Source organism: Dromiciops gliroides, chromosome 6, assembly GCF_019393635.1.
Source record: "Dromiciops gliroides isolate mDroGli1 chromosome 6, mDroGli1.pri, whole genome shotgun sequence".
NCBI classification, from domain to species: Eukaryota; Metazoa; Chordata; class Mammalia; order Microbiotheria; family Microbiotheriidae; genus Dromiciops; species Dromiciops gliroides.
In genome coordinates, this window is record NC_057866.1 from 251,953,622 (window position 1) to 251,977,484 (window position 23,863).

General features: G+C 37.1%; 1 protein-coding gene across 1 annotated transcript in view; it reads left to right on the forward strand.

Moving 5' to 3' along the window:
• Positions 1-23,863, forward strand: part of CDS1 (CDP-diacylglycerol synthase 1) — an 89,515-nt gene that overhangs the window by 54,493 nt on the left and 11,159 nt on the right. Inside the window, exons 6-10 of the mRNA XM_043971057.1 lie at positions 13,897-13,955; positions 16,498-16,580; positions 18,424-18,511; positions 21,705-21,773; positions 23,310-23,462. Coding sequence (XP_043826992.1) covers positions 13,897-13,955; positions 16,498-16,580; positions 18,424-18,511; positions 21,705-21,773; positions 23,310-23,462 — 452 coding nt within the window. The remainder of the gene's footprint in view (positions 1-13,896; positions 13,956-16,497; positions 16,581-18,423; positions 18,512-21,704; positions 21,774-23,309; positions 23,463-23,863) is intronic.

Below are 23,863 nucleotides of genomic sequence, written 5' to 3' on the forward strand. Positions count from 1 at the left end.
CGCAAAAAATAAAATAAAGTAAATTAAAATTAAAATTTAAAAAAAAATATCTTGATAGTTTGTTAAAGTAAAATGAGGTTTATGTTTTGTTTTTGTTTTGTTTTGACATGATTTAATTGTGACATGAGCGATTTGATTCCATTTAAGGAAGAGAGCTCAACTCAGACATTTCTCACCTGGCTGCCTGATGTTGAGACTTCTGACTTCACCACAGAAGCTCATTATTCCTATAACCTTAGCATCCTGTCATGTCTTACCAACCTTGGTCACCACCTTACCGACCTTATCACCATCCTTTGCCTCTGATTGGAGGGCGGGGCTATACCTCACCTCCATTTAAGGAGAGAACTTGATCAGAATATCTCATTTGTCCCAAGAGTACCCACTCCTTGGGTCTCTTTTTCTGCTTTTCAGCTTCCTTTTATGCATTGTTTTCCTGCTTTAGATTGTAAACTCCTTGACAGTAGGAACTGGATTGGGTTTTTTCATTTGTTTTGATTTAATTTGTATCCCTAGCACTTAGCACAGAGACTGGCGATATAGTAAGTGCTTTATAAATGTTTATTGACTGACTTTAAAATTATCTTCCTGATTTCTGTAAAGACTGCTTAAGCCTTTTGGGTGTCTTATCAGATTAACTCCCACATATATTTTGTAAATATTTTTAGTGGAATTTTTTTCTCCATCATTTAAAAATTTTTTTTGATTTTTTTAGCATCTCTGGGGTTCTTAGTAAACCATAATATGATCTGCAATGTAGACTTTATCTTACTCTCTGACTATCCAAGTTGCCTCATTTTTTCTTGTTCTGTTATATCTTTAGCAATATTAAATAATAATGGAAACTTCCTTGCTTTTTATCCTTTATCTTACTGGTAAGACTGTTCATTGTAAATAGAACTGGTTCTCAACATTATGTAGATGCTTTTGACCATATTTTAAGGTAGGGTTCATTTTAGCATGCCTAACATAAATAAGTGCTGAGACTTATCAAAGGCTTTTCCTGCCTTTATCATGCATTTTTTCTTTTTTTGTTACCATTATGAGATAGTATGCTAATTGTTTACCTAATGTTGAATCATCTTTGTATCCCTGCTATCAATCCAACCTATTCACAGGTATTCATTTTAAAAAATATTTTTGCAATATCTTTGATATATGGTTTGATATTTTTAGACTAGAAGAGGAATATACATGAAACTAAATCTTTGTTGTTGTAAGTTTGCTTTTGGTTTTAAGTGTGTGATAAATTCACCATATAACTTTCAAGGTTTTTCTCCTTGTGATTCTTTCCGTCCTTCTTTCTGTTCTCCTCCTGAGTCCTAAAATACAAAATGACCATCTACTTTGTTTGTTTTACAATCTTGCCTTCTTCTAGCTTGTCTCCTCCACCCCACAAAATTGGAAAGAAAACTCAAATCCTGAAGACAACTCAAACCCTTAAGACAAATATGACCTGTTGAGAAAGACAAGTGCCCTCATTGGCCATGTCCAGAAATGTTTGCTTCTGTATCTTGAGAAGGTTTGCATAGCGTGTTTCATCATCAGTCCTTTGGAACCATGATGGGTCATTGGATTGATCAGAGTTCTTCAATTTGTGAATGTTGTTTGTTTTTATATAATGCTTTTACTGTATACATTGTTCTCTTGGTTCTTCTTACTTTGTAACTGTCTTGCGAAGTTTTTCTGAAACTGGCTATGCACATTGGTTGTAAAGGGTTTTTTTTGGTGGGAGGGTTGGTTGTTTTTCACTTGTGGGGCAGAGGTGGAAATACTTGTTGATTAAAAAAAATTAACTGAAATATAAAAAAGCACAGAGAATAACAGAAAGATCAGGATTAGGCGGCTAAACAGGACAACCTTGATGTTAAAAGCTTATTTTACACTGAAAAGGAAAAGCAGATCACTATTTCATGTATATTTTTCTACTTTAATTTGCAAATGGAAATGCTCATTTTGTATGATTATGTAAAGAATAAAAAAAATTAGATTAACAATAGGAAGGAAGGAAAGGTATAGAAATCTGGAAGCTTGAATGAATTGTAAAGACTAGTTTGGGGATCATTTTTAAGCACAGATTGGTTTGGGGCATATCTGAAGGCAGCTTTAAAGTTGTAGCAAAGGAACCAGGAAATTGTGTAGAGAATCAGAGAAGGTGTGGAATATGCAAGATAGTGAAGGGATGATATTAGAATTACTAGTAGAGGAGTCAGCTTTGTTAGCTTTGGCTGGGAGAAGGGCCACTTCATTATCTTCTGGACCTGGAGTCAGGAAGATTTGAATTCATATGTGGCCTCAGGCACTTAACCTCTGTCTGCTTCAGTTTCCTCTTCGGTGGGCTGGGGTGGTATACTGGATAGAATGCTGGGCTCAAAGTCATATTTCTGAGTCCAAATTCATCCTCAGATACTTACTGACTGTATGACCCTAGGCAAATCACTTCACCCTGTTTACCTCTTTTACCTCATCTATAAAATGAGCTGGAGAAGGAAATGGCAAAAACACTCCAGTATCTTTGCCAAGAAAACCCCAAATGGGACCACAAAGAGTCAGACACAACTGAAATGAGTGAAAAACAACAAAGTGGGGACAGAAATAGCAGCTGCTTTCCCTGTGTTGTTGTGAGGAGCAAATGAGATATTTCAAAAAACACTGCAAAGAGCCATGTAAATGCTAGCTCTTATCAGAGATCAGGGAAGAGAGAATTGAGGATGATAAAAGAGCTTAAGATGAAAGGGAAAGAGGTAGCAAAAAAGCAGCAATAGGTTACTGTTTCATTTTAAGTAAGTCAATGCACGTTTGACGTTTTAAGCATTTTTTGTTTGTTTGGAGTGAATGAATAAAATTTAAAAACATTTAGTAAATACTTACTTGGGCAGCTTGGTGGTTCAGTGGGTAGAGGGGCCTAAGGGCAGGAAAACTCATTTCCCCAAGTTCAAATCTGGCCTCAGGCACTAGGTGTGTGATCCTGGGCAAGTCACTTAACCCTGTTTGCCTCATTTTTAAACCACTCTAGTTTCCTTGCCAAGAAAAGTCTAAACAGTGTCATGAAGAGTCAGGCACAACTGAAAATAACTATAAAGTACTTATTGCAAAGCACTTCCCCAAGATCTGAGGATACAAAAGAGAAAAATAGGTTCTTCCACTCAAAGGAGATAGTATTCTAATGGGCAATATCTGCAAATCAGATGAAAATGTCTCATGAGACTTAGAGTGCCTAATGCCTCTTCTTAAATGTCATTTGCACTGATAAGGCCTTATCAGGTTTTGAAGTGAAACCATTTTAAAGTCTTTTTGTGTCAAGAAATTTTTTTTCTGAGTCTTAAGTAGCCATGATTAGCTTTACCTGGTTGCTTTCCTGGATGCAACTAGCTGTGGGAACTGGGCTAGAAACACTGCTATTCCCAAGGCTCTTGGCTTCACAGTCCATCTTTATTGGAGTTTGAGAGAAGTAGTGGTCTAACTTTCATGGCAGATGCTACCTTTTCAATCTCCCTCAGAGTAATTTTTTGTAGTCTAAACTAATCTTGTCATCAAGCTTGTATGCCTGGCAAAAGTAGTGAATGACAAACTCATGACAATGTGATTGTCCCTTGCAGGAGAGCATCATGCTACCATGAGCAGTGTGTGTGCTCCTACTATGACAGACCCTGATTAAGGTCAAAGAAAAATTTTATGAAGCCTCTCATCATCCATGTGCTGAAAGAGGGCAAACTTATAATTGTGGGTGACTTTAATGCAAGAGTAGGCGCAGACTACCGGACATGGCAGGGAGTCACTGGGAGGAATGGAGTTGGAAACAGCAACAACAGCGATCACTTACTGCTGAAGACTTGTGCATCTCATGACCTTCTCATTACCAATGCTGTCTTCCATTTACCTAAATGCAATAAAATTTTGTGGATGCACCCTCACAGCAAACATTGGCATTTAATAGGCTGTCATTGTGTGGTGTAAAGTACAGGACTGATCAAAGGCTTATCCTCTCCAAGCTAAATATTTTCCTTCAACAAAAGTGGTGGCCCCAAGGCAACTACCAATGTCAACAGAATAGAGCACTTTGCTGAGCAGCAACTTGGAGGGAAAGCAGAGCCAACATTTGGTTGGCAACAGTGGAGTAGAAAAGGAGTGGGCAGCTTTTAGAGACTTGGTGTACAGCACTGCATATACTCATCTGGGCCAGAACATTTGCAAACATCAACATTGATGAAAATGATGAGGAAATTCAGAAGCTGCTAAACAAAAAACAGGGTTTACCAGCAGGATAGTTTATCCTTAACTCCATTAAAAGGAAAGTGCCAACAAAGCTCAGAGGGATGCAGGATTCTTGGCTCAGTAAGAAGGCAGATGAAATCAGTTGTTTTTTGTTTTTTGGCTGATAGTAACAATCTAATCCGCTTTTATGATGCCCAGAAGGCTATTTATGGGCCAAAGACCTATGGTGCCTCTCAAATACTTGGTGCTGCTGGAGCTGCATTGATTAGTGATAAGGACATGATCATGGAGAAGTGGGCTGAACACTTCCATAGCGTTCTTCACAGACCATCATCAATCAATGCTGTACCTCAGGTTGCAATCAATCCTTTCTAACCAAATTTACAACTAAAAAGGAGGCACTGAATGCCACCAGGCTCCCTTTGAGGGACAAAATGCCTGGTGCTGATTCTATCCCAGCAGAGATCTACAAGGCAGGGGTACACTGCTCCATACAAAGGTTGACTAAAATATTCTAGGTTACAGGGGCAGCTAGGTGGCGCAGTGGATAAAGCACTGGCCCTAGATTCAGGAGGACCTGAGTTCAAATCCAGCCTCAGACACTTGACACTTACTAGCTGTGTGACCTTGGGCAAGGCACGTAACCCCCATTGCCCCACCAAAAAAAAATATTCCAGGTTATGTCAAGAGGAGGTTATCCCCCAGGGCACCTCCACTGTTCATCTCTATAAAGGTAAAGGAAATATATTGTCCTGGGACAATCACAGCAGGGAGTCTCTTAGTCATTATCACAATATTCTTGCCAGAGCCCTCCTTAATAGGCTGATCCTTCACTTGCAAGATGGTCACCTACCTGAGAGCCAGTGTTGCTTCAGAAAAGGGTATGAAACAATTAATTTGGTGTTTGTTGTCCGACAACTCCAGGAGAAATGCCTGGAGCAGAGAAGAGGTCTGTACACTACATTCATCAACCTGGCCAAGGCTTTGGATACTGTCAGTTATGAGGACTTGTGGAAAAACTGTGTCAAACTTTGGCTGCCCAGAGTTCTGGAGTATTGTATGCCTGTTCCATGATGACAGGACTACAAGGGTTCTGGATAATGGATGATGCTCTCCCACTTTCCCAGTCACCAGTGGAGCAAAACAAAGCTATGTGCTTGTTTCTGTGCTTTTTAGCATGATGTTTTCAGCAGTGCTTTTGGATGCCTTCAACAAGGATGAAAATGGTATCATATGGACAGAAAATTATTTAACATGAAAAGGCTACAAGCCAAGACTAGAGTGGAAGGAGAATTGATGCTTGACTTTTTATTCACATGTGATTGTATACTCAATGCAACCTCTGAAACTGAGATGCAACAAAGTATGGATCAGTTTTCTGCTCCTTGTGCTAATTTTGGCCTAAAAATTAACACCAAGAAAACACAGGTTCTTGACCAGCCAACTCCACATTACCCATACATGGAACCATTGAGGGACAGCTAGGTGACAGGGTGTAATGTGGGAGACACTGGCAAAGGATTGCCGGCATAGCATGCCCAGATCAAAGAAGGCCCGAAAGCTGTATGAGAAAAGCATAATTGAAGTAGCTCAAAAGACATGTGAGATGCATAAACTTAAAGACATCTCCCCTGCAAATGTTCATGTGGACTATTTGTGTTGTGTCAGACATAGGACAGAGCTTTCTGAGCTTGTATTGATCTGATGATCAGCCAGTCAGACACCCTGTATGTAGCTTGACCCCAACATAGTGGTGTCATTTTGGTCTTCCTTGAGAATGAAGCACACTCAACCACACCTGCACCACCTTTAGTCTCCTGGGATCTTGGCTGGTCCTTGTGTTGATTTTTATAGTTTTGCTCTCCTGGATCTGCTGGCTTCACTCTGTATCAGTTTATACAGATCTTCCCAGGTTTCTCTGAAACAGTCCTTTACATCATTTCTTCTGGCACAGTGCTGGTCTAATACATGCACGTCATAATCTGTTCAACAATTCCACAACTGATGGTGATCTTCCAGTATCTAGTTACTTATCATGAGGATCAGTAACTTTGATTTCATCTTTTGAGAGCCCATTTATATTCATATATTTATATTCATATCTGTTGTCTATTGAGAAATGGCTCTTAAACATTTGAATCAGTTCCTCATATATCTTAGAAGTGAGATCTTTATCAGAGAACCTTGCTGAAATTTTTTATACAGTTACCTATTTGCCCTCTAGTTTTAGCTGAATTGGATTTGTGCAAATCTATGTAATCAGAATTGTCCATTTTATCATCATATCTATTCTTTGTTTGGTCTCCTATCCTTGTATCTGAAATGTAATTTCTTTTTTTTATTCTGGGTGTTTATTATATGACCATTTATATTTAGGGTATGCATCCATTGAGATCTTTCTCTTGGCATATGGTATAAGATATTAACCTATGTCATTAGACTTAGGTCTACCAGACCATTTTCCAGTTTTCCAAGGAATTAAAAAATAAGGTCTTAACTTCAGTAGCTGTGGGTCTTCAAGCTTATTAAACACTAAACTATGCCCTTCCTCTTCCCAGAATACCTGAGTCTCTATGGCTCCAGTCCAGTCTGGGCTGACTATCGACGCAACCACAAAGGGGGCATCCCACCAGAGTGAGCCTGTAAGATATGCATTCAAAGAAAGAAAGTTGCTGGGAACCCTTGCCCCATCTGCCGGGATCAGAAGCTCCTCATGGATTTTAGAGTTTACTCAGTTACCACATCCCACTGGTACAATCACAGGATACAGATTTCAGCAACTCCATTGGAGCTGTGGGCTGTACCCCAATGGCTCCTTCCCTAGTTGCAGGCATCTCCTGGTATCCAGGGTACAATTAGCAGCAGCCAACTGAGAGCTGGCTTGCCTTTGTCGTCTACATCAAGGCCACCTTAAGGAAGAGAGTGGCCCCTCCACCAGAGATGATGCTTATAGTTCCATCTCAAACTAAGATGCCCACTGAGAGAGAGGAAACCCCAAGTGTCCACTAGAAAGGAAGCCACTAGAAGTGATGGATGTCAGTGGTGCTCCAGAGCTTAAGGGATAGAGGGCAGAAAGTCCTGTAGTCCAAACTGCACTGATCCTTATCCCCACCCTTTTTAGAAATGGATAGGATATTGGCAAGCTCTGGCCTGGAGGAAAGGAGAAAACAGGTGGAAGGTGAAAAGGAGCATGTCTGAATCGGTGTATTGGTCCATTCTTTCTGCTTCACCCCCCACCCCCATTATTTTGAAGTTGCAGTAATAGAGGATGCCTAATGTGTCGAGTCAATCCTTTATAATAAAAATTATTTTCTTAAAAAAAACCCCAAACCTAAGCTACAAAGTTCATTTGCTACAGTATTTTGCATACATAATCTGTTCCAGGAATTGACTTCTCAATTATTAACCATTACCAAATCATTTTGATGCTTACTACTTTGCAATATAGTTTAAAATCTGGTATAGCTAGTCCCACTTTTTTTTAAAAGTTATTTCCTTTGATATTTTTGACCTTTTCCAAATGAATTTCATTATTGTTTTTTCCTAAATGTTATATAAATTAATATTTTGGGAATTTGGTATGGTACTAAGTAAATCAATTTAGGTAATATTATAATTTTCATATCAGCTCAGCCTACCCATGTACAATTAATATTTCTATAGTTACTTAGTTCTGTATTCCCATAAAGTATTCTGTATTTGTATTTATATACTTTTTATCCTTGTTTTAGGAGGTAGACCAAGTATTTTATATATTCTGTAGTTACTTTGAATGAGATTACTTTATCTCTTCCTAGTAGATTTTTATTGGTAACATACACATAAACTAATGATTTATGGGTTTTATTGTGTAACCTACAGCTTTAGTGAAGTTATTTCAGTTAATTTAATTGATTCTATGATTTTTTATTTTTTTGTTTTTGTTTTGTTTTGGTTTTTGGTTGGGCAATGAGGGTTAAGTGACTTGCCCAAGGTCACACAGCTAGTAAGTGTCAAGTGTCTGAGTCTGCATTTGAACTCAGATCTTCCTGAATCCAGGGCCAGTGCTCTATCCACTGCGCCACCTAGCTGCCCCTGATTCTCTGATTTTCTAAGTAAATAATATCTAAAAAGTGACATTCTGTTTCTGACTAAAGATATGCTTGTCTATTTTAATTTTTTCTTGTCTTATTACTATAGCTAGCACTTTTTAGTCCTATATTTAAATGAAGTGTAATGTCCATTCTTGCTTTATACCTGCTTTTGTTTGAAAGGCTTCTAGTGTATCCACATAACATATTTCACCTGCTTGGTTTTAATAGATATTAACATATTAAAATAATACGATTTACTCCTACTTGTCTGAGGTTTTTAACAGAAATGGATACAGTACTGTATCAAATGCTTGTTTTACATCTATTGCAACAGTCATGTATACATTAGTTTGTAATTTGCTTCTCTCTTCGTTATTAGTTCTTTTTCACTGTTATTCTGCTAATTTTGTTTCCCCCTTAAAATAAAACAAAACAAAACAAAGTAGCTAATGCTTTATCTATTTTATGGGTCTTTGAAGGAAAAAACAGTTCCTAGTTTTTTTCTGTTGTTTGTTGTCTTTTTCACTTTAACTTTCAGGTGCTTTCAATTTTTTTACTCTTATTAGATTCTTAGTACTTATATTTATGTACATTTTTAGGTTTGTTTCGATGAATGCCCAACTCATTGGTCTGCTTTGTCACTAAAGATATTTAGAGGAAAGGCAGTTTTTCCTTAGAGGAAATGCAACTTTTCCCCAAAGATCACCCTGGCTCCATGACCAAAATTTTCATAGATTCTCACTGGCATTTTTAAATGAAATTATCTCTTTTATGATTTGTTCTTTGACCTACCAATTCTTTTGTGTTGTATTAATTTTAAATTCTTTCTTCCATGGCCTTTTTTTTTTTGCGGGGCAATGGGGGTTAAGTGACTTGCCCAGGGTCACACAGCTAGTAAGTGTCAAGTGTCTGAGGCCAGATTTGAACTCAGGTACTCCTGAATCCAGGGCCAGTGCTTTAACCACTGCACCATCTAGCTGCCCCATTCCATGGCCTTTTATTGAATAAAATTTTTATGTCATTGTAGTCATTGATGTTTTTTACATTTCTGCTTTTCTGCATTTGTTTCTGAGTGGTTTATGCCTCTCATGAACATGGACTTTTTTTAAAGGTGCCATCCTTGGCCTAGAAATATGTGTTGTGGTACGTTTTTTGTCCTGTCTGAGATCACGCTTGGTAATGCAGTTTTTTGAGTTCACTTGAAACATCCACTTCTGTTTAGTGGGTGAGTTTTAAGGTTAGCTTCTTGTTTGTTTTTTATTCATCTCTCCCTGAATCTACAGTTCTCTACCCCCCAGCCAGCTCCCTCTACCTATTCCCTCCTATTTCCCTGTTGAGTTGAACAGCTCTGTGTGTATGTGTTCATCAGGTGTGTATCTCTGCATGTGTGTGTGTTCTGCTCTCCTTTGACCAGTTCAGATGAGATATGTATTGCTCGCTTCCTTCCCCCCTGCCCCCTTTTCCTAATTTGTATCATCTTCTACTTCACCCTAATTCTATAAGTTTCCCTAGTCAATAAGCATTTATCAGGTACATTCTGTTGCAGGCATTGTGCTGGGTTCTGGAGGGACAAAGGTAGAACCTGCTTTGAAGGACCTTGCAATATAATAGGGAAGACAACATGCATCCTACTATGTACGAACAAAATAGATAGAGGAGATCAATTGTAGAGGAGCAACAGAGGGAAGGAAGGCCCTGGCATGAAAGGGAAGTCACAAAAGGCTTCTTTCTTATGGAAATAAGGTGGGGGAAGAGTGTGAGATACTGTCAGATTTGCTTTTTAGGAAGAACCCTGTGACAGCTGAGCGGAGGATAGACTGCAGTGGGTGGCTGTTGTGATTGTCTAGGTCTGAGGTGCTGAATGCCTTCCCCAGAGGAGAAAAGAGGACATATGCAGGTGAAATCAGCAAGACTTGCTCTGGCAGCGGGTGACAAGTCAAGCAAGAGTGGCATCATATTGAGAGCCTGGGTGACATGGACGGTCGCCATACCCTTAATCAAAGAGGGTTTGGGGAGAAAGATAAGGATTTCAGTTTTTCATGCTAATATAGGTCTTGGGAGATGCATCAGCTTAGAGCTCGATCCATGGAAGCTGATGAGATCAACTCATAGCATACAAGGAGAGAAGAGGGTTCACTCTTTCTCCCCTTTTCTTCCTTAATGTATTCATTTTTCTCTCCTTTTGCTTCCTTCTTTGATGGTCATCAGAATGTAATGAAACTGGGGCGGCTAGGTGGCATAGTGAATAGAGCACCGGCCCTGTATTCAGGAAGACCTGAGTTCAAATCCAACCTCAGACACTTTACAGGCTTTCTAGCTCTGTGACCCTGGGCAAGTCACTTAACCCCAATTGCCTTACCAAAAAAAAAAAAAAAAGAATATAATGAAACCATTCCCAGGGCCTCTGCCTTATTTAACTCCCTCCAGACCCCTGAAAAGATTGGTGTTCTGGGGGAACCCTTGTATAGTCCCTTCTGAATGCTTACTTGTATTTACCTTTCTTTGTTTCCCTTGACACCTGTGTTCCTCTTCAGCTCTTGAATTTTCATCAAGAATGCTTGGAAGTCTAATTCATTCAGGTCCATTTTTTCTGTTGTGCTCTTGGATCAAGGATTATGCAGATCAATTACTAAAATGTATGAACCATAAAAAATCAAAAGAACTCACTAATGGTCTTCAGTTAAATCCTGAATTGAAATGTATATAACTGATTGAATATGTCAAAATTATTACTTATTAAAATGGCACAATAAAATCCTGATTGCTTCAGTCATCAATACAACTTAAATATCTTAAAAAATCTTTGGTCATTAGTAGAAATTAATTAGTAATAGAAGCAAATAGAGAAAGCAAACCCTTCAATAAATATGGGGAATGTATTGTATATTTATGAATAATATATACTATATATATAATTCATTTTACGTAGTATTTTGTTTTATGAAAATCCTCTGGTTTTTATAAGATTTTTAGTATTTTTATTAACTTTTTTTCAATCTTGTGGTTTTGCTACAGGAAGAAAAACTTTCTAACCATAATAAATCAACTAATTATATGCCCTTACAATATCTGTTGTCACAGCACTCTACCCTTACTAGAATCTACAAAGTAGCTATATGTTAGTACTTGATTTAAGGAAGAAACAAAGAGTAAAATTGAGTCCCAGCTCTGCCTGCTACTTCCACTGACTGTGTCTTAGTTGGGTGATACCTTTGGGTCTCAATTTCCTTTTCTGTAAAATAAGGATCGGACAAAAGTCCTTTCAAATTCTAACATTCTATTCTATTAAGAAGGAAGTCCTTGATAGAGACTTTTCTGAGCAGCACTGTTTCCCTCTGTGTGTGCAAAGAAGGACCCAAGATGGGCTTAAGGGAGATCAATGATTCTTCACACACAGCTGGCTTGGATAAGTCAGCCTCTGAGCTAGTAATATGTTTTGGAATAGAAGAGACCTCATGTTCTAGAAGTAGAGTACTAGACCCAAGGCTGTGTAAACTGGATCCATCTCATTCATTGAGAAGGACCAGGCCTATAATTAGATGCAAAAATTTGCTTCAAGATGTTCTTAATTACAGTCCTTTCAGTCTCTCAGGCCCAGAGTTTCCTCATCTCTAAGCCAAAGGGAGTCATCCTAGTGACTAGATGTTTTTTGTCTAAGAGAAAGGTTTCATGTTCATGTTCAGGGCCATTCCACATGTTTTTGAGTAGCTACTGTGTGTTAGGTGCTGGGATGATACAGAGAGAAAAATGAAACAGAAAATGAAAAATGCATTCTCTAATTGAAAGTTGCCTTTATGCTTTGTTTTTTATTCTGCTATTTCTCATTGTTTCTGTGCCAATACAAAACCTGCTTACACTTAATGGTAAACCTGTTTTGTTTTGTTTTAACTATTAAATGTGTTTGTTATGTAACCAAATCAAAAGCAATGAATCAAAATAGTTTAAGAAAAAGAAGTTCCTTGAACAGCAAGATAAATCTGTTTGATGGAAAATAGGCAAAACTGAAATAAGAAAGGTGGCTATAAAATTATTTTGAATACCTTAAATTCAGTACATTAGGCAGGCAGATTTTTTTTTTAAATGCTATCCCAACTTTATTTCTGAAATTATTTGTGTACATTTTATTTGGAGATGCTGACTTCATATTAAGCAAACCATATTTTTATTCAACTTAATTGTATGCCGTATTAGGAGGGTTAGATATCAGATGAAGGCAGTGTGACAAAGGCCCCGTGTGAATATATAATTAGTATATTAATGAATATATAACTATACAATATTTCTCATTCTCTGTTCCTCTGATGTAAGGGTTTCCAATTATAGACTAATTGAAGGTGGCTGTTACTGAGTCTTTTTTGTGGGAGGTTAAGAGCAGTTACAGGGAGAATAGCCTGGGGACCTGGTGCATATGTAAGCTAAAAACGAGAATGAATTAATTTTGTTTGAGTGAAAATTTGCTAATCCATAAGTACATTTCCATCTTCATGAGGTAATAGAATATTAAGCTGACTTTCACTTTTAAATGAAATTCAGTTTTAAATAAACATGCTTTGTCAGCATCCATTTGTTGCAAATTTTTGCAAATTTCCTTTTTAGCAGAATTTAAGTTCTCATTCTTGGTTAATGCCACAACAAAAAGTTTAATACATTGCCTTCCATGGTTTCAGCAAATAGAAATTTATTATATCCAAGATAAACTTCATTGATAAGCTGCTTTTTTCAATCATAGTCAGCTGTTTAAAAATACAGTATTTGCTCATGTATTCTAAGAAATATGCAAGCTACTATAATTTTGCTTTTTATCAAGATTGTTTCTTTGAGAAACAAAGGATTCAAGGAGCTTTTTTACTTTGCCCCCTGACAACAGGATGAGGCAAGGAACCATGATGTCTTAAAGGAGATTAGTTTTTAAAGTTGTATGCGTTTGCATTTAAAAGCCTTAATAAATTCATGAAGCAGGATGCATTTGATTGAATAATAAAAAGTACTGCCACATTTACACATAAATGGGGTTTTACTTATTAAAGTCATTTAATGGATTTACTCAGCACTCATTCTGTAGTAGTCTCTGGGAGGGTTAAGAAGAAGCATTCACTGCCCTTTCAAATAACCCGTCTAGTTCAGGAGGCAGGACTTAAGCACAAAGTCTAGATGACTGACCATTTAGTTGGATTAGAGGATTTAAAGCTGGAAGAGTCTGAGCTGGTCCTTTTATAGGTGAAGAAACTAGGGCTCAGAAAGCCCCCAGCCCAGAGGCACACAGGCAGGCCTGAATAACCAAACTGAGACTGACAACAGCGGCCCGAGTCCCAGTGCTGCTGCTCTTTAGGTAGCGCCCCTTGATGGGATTCCTGGGGAGGCGGTAGACCGGATCACAGGGCTTCTCCAGTGCCTTTTAATGTTTAAGTTCTATTTGTGCATGATTCTGAAAGCCAAGAGTAGGACAAGATACAGGTAGAAGAAATGTCACAAGATGAATGCAATTTAGATAGATATAATAAAGGTTCATTTTCATAACCGGAATTCCTGCCTATTTAAGTTCTGTGAATTGTATACATGTAGATGATAGAAAACTGCATATTTCATTTTTTTGTTCTTTATTGTACAGGTTTCTGCATGTTTGTACTCAGCTTAGTGAAGAAACATTATCGTCTTCAGTTTTACATGGTGTGTATTACCATCTTCGTGGTCACTGATTTGTTACAGAAATCAATACTTTACAATTTTCCTAGCTATACTCTTGAACATTTGAAATTATGGGGTTTCGAGCAGGTACATACACCTTTCAGTATAAGGGCTAATAATTGAAATTAGAAGAGGCCCTTTTGAACTCAAATTTAATCTTCAAAAATGAAATATCCATTATGAGATAAGAAACTGAAGTTTAAAGCCCTTTGATTTGGGAGTTTTAAAAAAACATAGTTTTTTAAAATGTTATTTTGTTCTTTAAAATGAGTAGATATTTTTATTCATAACTTTAAAGAGTTTACTTCTATAACCCTTTAGTCAAAGTTGAGAAAAGTTTATCCCATCCTTCTCTAGGAGATATTATTTTTACATGAAGTATTTAGAGGATAGTAGAGAGTGTTTATCAGTAGTACAGTTTGTTACCAGAGCAATAAACCTTTCTAGAATATAGGTTTCCAATCCTATCAGAAGTAATGTGGCAGGGTAGATAAAGTACTGAACTTGGAGTCAGTAAGATGGATTTAGAACCTTCATCCCTGAACCTGTGTCTTTGACGCTTGCTAACTGTGTGACCATGGGTGAATCACTTAGCCTCTCTACCTTTAGGAAATTCTCTAAGACTTATCTACTGAGTTATATTACTCTACATCAGTGCATGGAGTTCCCACAATATTAAAATACCATCATATGTTCATAGATTTAGAGCTTACAAGGGCCCTCAAAGGCCCTCTAATTCAACCTACTCATTTTACAGATGGGGAAATTGAGGTTCAGGAAATATAAGTGATGGAAGGTCATACAAATTGTATTTGTAATAGTCTTCTGACTTCAGGGTCAGTGCTCTTCCCAGTGTTCCATTCTGCACTCATATTAGTGTACATAAGTCTCAGTTTTATGTACCTTTAAGCTACATGTATTCTGAACTGATTTCCTTTTTTTTTTTTTTTTTTTTTTTGCAGGGCAGTTGGGGTTAAGTGACTTGCCCAGGGTCACACAGCTAGTAAGTGATAAGTGTTTGAGGCGGATTTGAACTCAGGTCCTCCTGAATCCAGAGCCAGTGCTCTATCTACTGCATCACCTAGCTGCCCCCTAATTTACTTTTAAAATTACGAAGCTAAAGTTATTTAACATGGAAATAGAATATTTGATTTTGTGAATATGTGCACTTTTAAAGAATGTACATTTTGGGGGCAGCTAGGTGGCTCAGTGGATAAAGCACTGGCTCTGGATTCAGGAGGACCTGAGTTCAAATCTGGCTTCAGACACTTGGCATTTACTAGCTGGGTGACCCTGGGCAAGTCACTTAACCCTCATTGCCCTGCCAAAAAAAAAATGTACATTTTCAAGATCAAATTTTGAATACATTTCCTCCCTTTAGTTTTCCTATTACATGGTACAATAGAAAAGAGAACCAGATCTGCAGCCAGAAGCCTTTTATACCTAATTCAGAAGTCTTGTAAACTTTATAGTTAATACCTTTTATGCTTAACGCTAGTGTAACCTTGGGCAAGTCACTGCACTTCCGAGCTTCAGTCTTCTGAGGACTAGATAGTCTCTAAATCTATGATCACATGATCCAGCTACGTTACCCAGTGGTCATTGCTATATTCCACTAAGTACTTTTTAACTTCACAGGCACTCTGTTGCCTCCAGAAAAAATCACTGAACCAAAAAAAGGAAAAAAAGATAACTAACCCAGGAAGCAGGTGTATTGTGAATAAATGAAAATTCAAGACATACCAAAGCTGTATTATAGTAAAGTATATTGTTTTCTTAACTAGGTAAAGTCAAAATCATTTGTTCTATTGGGTGGTAACTTCCCTTTCACTTAACTACCTTCAAGTAAAAGTGCCAAAGGTCATTGAAATGCCAGAAGAGGGAAGAATTCTAGTACTTCAGAGAAGCAACAAACTTCAATAATCAGCAGTCAAGTCCACAGAGAAATTTTTTTTCCCGTATGAATATTTTATTATTTTCCAGTTACATTTAGAGATAATTTTCAATGTTTGTTTCACAGAGAAGTTTTAAACTTTAGGGCCAGCTGAAGTTTTTGACATTCAAAAATTACCTGTGGAAAAGGAAAGCCGTTTTAAGCCTATGAATATGCCAGGAATATAAGTTCTCAAAATGCTATCTAAATTAATTATTAGCTCACAAATAGTACCACATAATAGCTCACACTGTTATTATGGCCACAATAACCTCATAAATTCCTCATTCCAAGTTTAACCTTCTAATTCAGATATGTATTTATACAGTATATCACAGTATCTACCATTTGCTCATAAGTTGGTTTTTTTTTTTAAGTTCAGATGCTTTTAAATCCCATGATTAAAAAGTACTTTTTTGGCTTTGCAGAAAACAAATATACAGCAGAGTTGTGTTATACTGCATAAGTACATTAACTACTAAAATTCATAAATTTGAATGTGCTTAAAGCATTTTCTCATTATTCCCTCAGCTTTAGGTGTCTTGACCTGTGTAGCATTCACTAATTGTTATCTTGTTGCACTATTAACAGTTCGCATGGACTCATGTCACTTTGCTGATAACTGTAACTCAGTCTCATCTTGTCATCCAAAATCTGTTCGAAGGCATGATATGGTAAGGGGACCAAGAATAAATTGCTTTCCAGTGGTTTATCAAACACTTTAACATTTAAAATCTTAGTCATTTCAGATTGCTAATATTTAATTAAAATGTATTTTTATTTGAGTATTTGACAGTGAAGGACCAAATTCTTAATGGCTGTGCTTCTAATTAATATTACAGTGCCTTTTTAAGGACCTTTTTATTTAACCTTCATATTCATACCCTAATTAAACTTGGAAAGTTCTCCAAAGGACAACAAAAAATGAGCTAGATTTTCTTATGATGAAAAGCAATAGACCTCCTTTAAAATTCTAATGGTGGAAGGGAGACCCTGTGGTTCTTCAAGGAAATGCCAACAGAATAAACTATGGCAGATACTACCATGACAAGAAAGTCTTTGTGTATGGATATGTTGACTAACAGCTTGCCTATCTGATGGCCTATCTAACAAAACTTGATCACAAGGTAGAAGGGCCATAGCAATTTCTTTTGTGCCTAAGATGATGTTGAAGGGTTGTTACTTGCTTTAGTGAGAATTCATACTGACAAAATCATGGATCCTTAGTGTCAAAGATGTAAACGGTAACACTGCATTTTTTCCCCAAATACCTTATCACTTCATGCAATGCAAGCTTAATGTGGAAAGCTGGAGTTCCTTTGCAAAACATTTGGCCATGTGTGATGAACTGTGAAAGACTGGCTTTTTCTTTAGATTGAATATTTGTGTATGTTCAATCATGTATATATGGTATGTATTCTTTAATGTCAGACTGGAATTCTGGAGTTCTGATTTAATGGGTCACAATCTGTAACAGATTTGTTAAAAATATAGGATGATGAAAATAAATTTTCATTTGTGGTTAAGTTACAGAGCATTTTGTAAATATTGATTATAATTAGGCATGGGGAAAATATTCAAAAATCCTATCTCAGTGAATTTTAAAATTCATATAAAAATAGTTTATAGGTGTGAAATTTTAACTGAGAAATATTAAATTAACTTAAGAAAGCCTTAATTTAAAACCAATTTTGCAAAAATAAATTCTAATTGAATCAATAAAATTAGAATAAAACCTATGATGAGTTTTTCAAAATTTTAAATGTAGTACTTATTGAAGTTACCAAGTTATTTAAGTAATCAGTCAGGTTCACAGATGTAGAATTAGCTAAGCTAGCTAATGTGAGACCTAAAAGATTTAAAAATTATACTTCTGCTTCGATGCTCACTCTTTCCGCTGTGATAGTGGAGAGACCCCTTTGTGCTTTAGATGATCTTGAAGAATCTTGGAGCCAAGAAAACTCATTGCCCTGCAGACAACTTGGTTATGAACCTTGATGTACTTTAGCAGTCTTGGCCTTAACAGCTTTAGTCCGTTTGTGCAGCTTGGCAGTCTGAGCTCTGTTGGCAAAGCTTAAGGGAATTAGCAGTCTTACCCTCACTACAGTCTCTTCAAAAGAAAACTATTCATAATGTAGCATGGATTTTTCAACCTATCTTTTATATAGGCCATAGATTCCCCCCCCCCCCATTTTATCCGTGACTTGATTTCTCTGTATTATAACTTTGATCCTCATGACTTTGGCATTTAAATGTAGCCTAGGTTATGATAGATTTTCATATTAAAGAGATTTTATATTAAAAAGATTTTAATACTTAATTTCAGGTCATGTTTAAATTGCTTTGTTAGAAAAGTTAATCGACACCTATCCAATTGGCCCAGTGCTGCTGATTTCCCAGTGCTCTAAACGGGCATGTAAATCTCTTTGTTGTTATCATTGGTTTTGAGTCATATTTTGGTGGAAGCATTTGACCAAGTCACCTGTTTTGTTTTGTTTTCTGCTGATTCTTTTTAAGGTTTCTTGTTCCAATCTCAAGTGTTATCTGCAATGATATTACAGCTTACCTTTTTGGATTCTTCTTTGGGAGAACTCCTTTAATTAAGGTAATGTAAAAACATGGCCAGGCAGTTACTGTACATATTTTTAAAAAAGAAAAAACAGGGGTGGCTAGGTGGTGCAGTGGATAGAGCACCGACCTTGGAGTCAGGAGTACCTGAGTTCAAATCCGGCCTCAGACACTTAACACTTACTAGCTGTGTGACCCTGGGCAAGTCACTTAACCCCAATTGCCTCACTAAAAAAAACAAAAACAAAAACAAAAATGAAAAAACAACAACAAAACTCCAAACTTAAAATGTGATAGAAAGTTTTAAATGCAACAAAATTTCATATGTCTATAGACATAAAAACTATTGGAAGGGAGCTCATGGAGGGAGGGTGCGGGGTGGGGAGGCAGGGAGCTCTTGGCTCAGAAGCCATCACAACCTAAGAGTACTTGGAAGGGGTAGTATTCAATAATGCTGGGCTTTGAGTGACATGCCCAGGTTTGTATGGAAGAAAAATTATTCTGGCATGTCTGTGCAGGAAGCATTTGGGGGTGAGGGGAAGAGAGTGACAGTGAGAAGAGGTTTGGGCAAGCATGGATGCCAATGGGGGCTTTACTAGTACAGTCTCAGTAGGACTGGAGAGAAAAGGACAGAGAAAGAGATGCTCTGAGATTGGACGGTAACAAGGTGTCATGAGGGAAAGGAAAAGGAAGACTTAAAGGACAATCCCCAGTTTTAAATGTGAGAGTTTGAATGGCCACAACAACAACAGAAAAAGAAAAATTTAGGAGGAAAAGCAGTTGGTTGAGAGCATGATTACAAGTTCCTATCTGATAGGTTACGTTTGTTACGCTGATGGAACATTTTGTAGAGATTTCATGGAGGAGTCGTAGATCTAAAGCTTAGAGAATGGTCAGGGCTAATGACAAAGATGAGTAACTTTTTGCATTGAAGGTTTTTAATAGTTGAAACTTTGCAGAGTGAGGTGACCTCCTTTCTTGATCGCCTTTGACAAAGGACACTGGAAGGCATTAGGAAGAGAACCAAAATATTATGGGTTTTCTGAGAAGAACGGATACAGACCAATAGTATCAGTGCTTCAGACAGAGTGTTGTTTCAGCCATGGACTCTTCATGACTTTATTTGGGATTTTCTTGGCAAAGAAGTGGTTTGCCATTTCCTTCTCTAGCTCATTTTACAATTGAGGAAACTGAGGCAAATAGGGTTAGTGATTTGCCCAGTGTCACACAGGTAATAAGTGTCTGAGGCTAGATTTGAACTCATTCCAGACTCCAGGACCAGAGCTCTACCCACTGAGTCATGTAGCTAGCTGCCCTCAGAAAGATTAAGGAATATGAAAAACAGAAGCAGGTTGGGATGGAAGGGAAGCCTTTGGATTTGACAAATAAGTTGACCTTGTTGGCATTTGGGAGAGTAGTTTCTGAGAATTGCTTGGGGAAGAAAGTCAGTTTGGAAGTAGTTAAGAATTCATCGGGTGTATAGGAAGTGGGAGCATTGGGTTTATATAATCTCCAGGAAATTCTGCATTATCCTTATCCATTTCTCCTCAGGTCTCTCCCATCTCTTCCTATTACAGAAAATGACTTTTGTGTAATTGTTTGGCAGAGCTGTGTAGGGTCCTTGCACCTTTGAATCACATGAAAAAGTATTCTTCTTGAATCTCCTTGATCTGGCAGTCAATGTGAATAACTAATTGGGACCTTCCAAGGCAAAATTGTATAAAACAAAAGAAATATATTTTGTGACATAATCACGTTATTAGGAGACTTGGCACTGGCTTAAGACTGAGAAGAAATAGAATGCATGGGGTAAAAACATTTTAAAATATAGCTATGATGTACAACACTGATGCTTAGTGTTAATTGCCTTGTATTATCTGATGAATATATTAGTGGACCTAAGTATAAGATTGCCCTAGCTGACTTATCTCTTGAAAGATGCAAATTATTCATTCAGTTGACATTTATTAAACACCCAATATGTGCTACACAATAAATACACAAATACTGAGAGTACCGGCCTGCCCTCAGAAAGCTGACCTACTCCCCTTTATGTTGTGGCCAAACTGAACTACTCCCTACTCCTCAGACTTATTCCCTTAGAATGTTCTCTCTAGTTACTAGGACTTTACCCTCTAACATTCCCTTCTATCTATTCTATATTTATGTTCTTTGTAACTATTTTTATACTTTATGTCCTCTGTTAGGATATGAGCCTTCTAAGGACAAGGACAGTGTTTTTACCCTTTATTTCTGGAACTTACTCCAGTTTCTGGAACATAATAAATACTAAATGTTCCTTGACTGACTGACTGATCGATCTTTATGAAAATCCTCCCTGTGCCACTTTTTTAAAAGTAATGTCATTCTATTTTGAACTTCATATTATTATTATATGTATGTATATACATGTCTTCTTTTCCCTACTGAATGGTGAGGCCATCAGAGGAAAGGATGATGCTTATTCAACTTTATATTCTCCACAAAACAAAGCACATATGCCATCTATCTATATCATTAGGACTTTGATTGCAAAGTAAATGTATTTTCCCCCTTTATTATAAAAGTGTAACTTTAGTATTTAGAATTATCCATTTTGGATGGAGCTTACTTAGATTACCAAAGAATTGAGAGCATAGTATGATTTATTGAATGTTGGGCATGAAATTCCCCAAATTGGCCTGCTACATTAAGACTCTTTAGAGAAAATGTATTTCTACAGCTAAGAAAGTATTTTGTCCTTTTAGGAAATTTTGGTGTTAAAAACCCAGCTTTAAAACAATTCAGGAAAAAAAAATCCCCAAAATTCAGTATGTTGAATAATATTCCATGTTGTTTGAGTGGTCATATCACATGTGATACATATATTGGGTGTATGTTATCTATCACTGTAAGAAATGTATTAATATAGGACCTGGCTCCTTTTATTAAGGAGGTCAGAGTTCAAGAACATGAAAATGTTATAGGAACATAATACATATAAAGCAATATTTATTTGAATATTTTATGAAAGAAATTGGATAAAAGTGCAGTCAATTAGGGGAGTGGACCATTTTAAGTAGGTGGGATTACCAGAGGAATTTGAATGATGAAGCCAGGTGGAGATAAGATGACAGATTTTCTGGTCGCTAAGGGCCTTGGAACAGAATATGTATCTTTTAAATGTCTGTTTAGTAATTTATCTTACCTTCTTTTTTGTTTGCTTGTTTGGTGTGGGGGACCTCTGTTAGCTATCTCCTAAAAAGACTTGGGAAGGATTCATTGGAGGATTCTTTTCTACAGTTGTTTTTGGATTCATTGTGAGTATTTCCAGAATTTTTGTTGCCTTGACATTCTTTCATAATTTTGTAACATATAGTACGTTTGTCCATCTGTTCTGAATCAGAACAGATGGAAGTAGAAAATACTGATGAAGCTATCAAATTTCAGTACTACTCTGTGTACCATATCTGAATAAAAAACAAAAGTTTGAGTGCAGGTAAAAGCTGTGTATATTGTCCTAAATGCAGGTAAGACAGAAATATTTGTGTCTCTTCTTAATATGATGACCAGTTGACTTATGGTTATGTATACTATAACAATCAACGAAGTTACAGAAATAAAGTTGGGAGCAGCAGATCTGAGACTTTTCAGTAGCTGATAATTTAATATTCATGCTTGAAGATAGTAGCTTTTGTTTTAAGATCTCTTAACCTTTGTCTGAGAGAAGACCAGTGCTTATTTAAGAATTCTCACAGCCCCTGAAGAGTCTATTTTGTTTCTAGTTTAAAGGAAGGTGTTCACAAGGATGAGACTTGGAAGGATATGAGTGGGATTTTAAATCCCATTTGTGTTTTTAAAATAAAGCTCCTTCTCTTCCCCTCCCCCCCACCCCCGGCCAAGTTTTGCTTAAGATATGTGAGATGAGTGGAAGAAATGGCAATGGAACAGAAGAAGGGGTACATTTCACCAAATAAACTATGCAGTAGGGTCCTTTTTTATAATAATGCCAACCAAGTAAATCTCTTCTGGTTTCATAAGTGGCAAGAATAAAAAGGGGATAATTAATTGAAATTTATTTGGAGCTGAGAACACAGAAATTTTCTTTGATTTATACCATTGGAAAATAAGATCTTAATAATTGTCGGTAGTTAATCATAATCTTCAGAGTAGCAAGTATATAAACTTTTGGCCAGTCACCTTGTGGGGTTGTGGATGGATGTAAATGCAATCTGATCTTGAAGCTGTTCTAGTGATTTAGATCATCCTCTTCTTGTTTTGTGCTTAGAGAGGCTACTTTCTCATGAAGCCAATCTGTAATCCCTGTTCACAGTTTTCATACTTTACCCCAAACCTACAGAGTTTACAATAGAGACAATGTGAACCAAATGATTTTCTTGTTTCCCCCCCCTTTTGATTTAAACTGGTCAGTCACTTATGTATAAGGCATCTGCTGGGTGCCGGGCCCTGTGCTGGTGATACAAAAGGAAATGCTCCCTATCCTCAAGGAGCTGACATTTACTGAGGGAGACAACTTGTACACATATAGAACACAGACTGTAAACTCTTATCATACTCATATGGTCTAATGATATTCAACTCTTCTCCGCACCCAGACTCTGAAACACAATTAATTGTGGTTCATTGTTATTTGTTTCCATGTGGTTTTCAGAGTAGTATCACATAGTCCCTTGCTCATAGTATGTCTGAAAATGCTTGTTTGAATTTAAGTCGGTAGCAGGGATTGACATGTAAAAAAGTGCAGATGTTCTAACTTGAGTCTTTGTGACACGAAAGTAAAGCTAGGCTTTTGTGATGACATTTGACATTTCATAGGTGTTTGTTTTGTTTTTCAGGCTGCCTACTTTTTAGCAAAGTACCAATACTTTGTTTGTCCGGTAGAGTACAGAAGTGAAGTCAATTCCTTTGTCACTGAGTGTGAACCTTCAGAACTTTTCCAGCTTCAGACTTACTCTGTTCCTCCCTTATTGAGGGGAGTGTTGAGATGGGTAAGAAAAACCTAAAGTCAGTGTTAGCCTTCTGCTGAACTGATTTATGTAGAAAACTTCTGAGAGAGCATAAGAGAGTGAATAGTAAGCTAGCTAACTTTGAGAAATCAGTTACCTAGAGAATTGCCTTGGATTTTGTTACAAATTCCAAAACACCATTTTAACCCTTTGTTTTTCCAGTTGAAAAGGATTTTCAGTAGAAACCGGTTACAGCAATTAAGAAACTGAATTATAAATGACAAATACAGCATATTAATCCCATAGGTCAAAGTTATTTAATTATAGGCATGAACTACAGCAAAAACTGCTGATCTTGCCCAAAGAGTTTTCTCTTCCAGTATTTTCTGTTGCCCTTCTAAAGAACCCCAGGTCTACCATCACACGTGATCAGTTCTGTATTT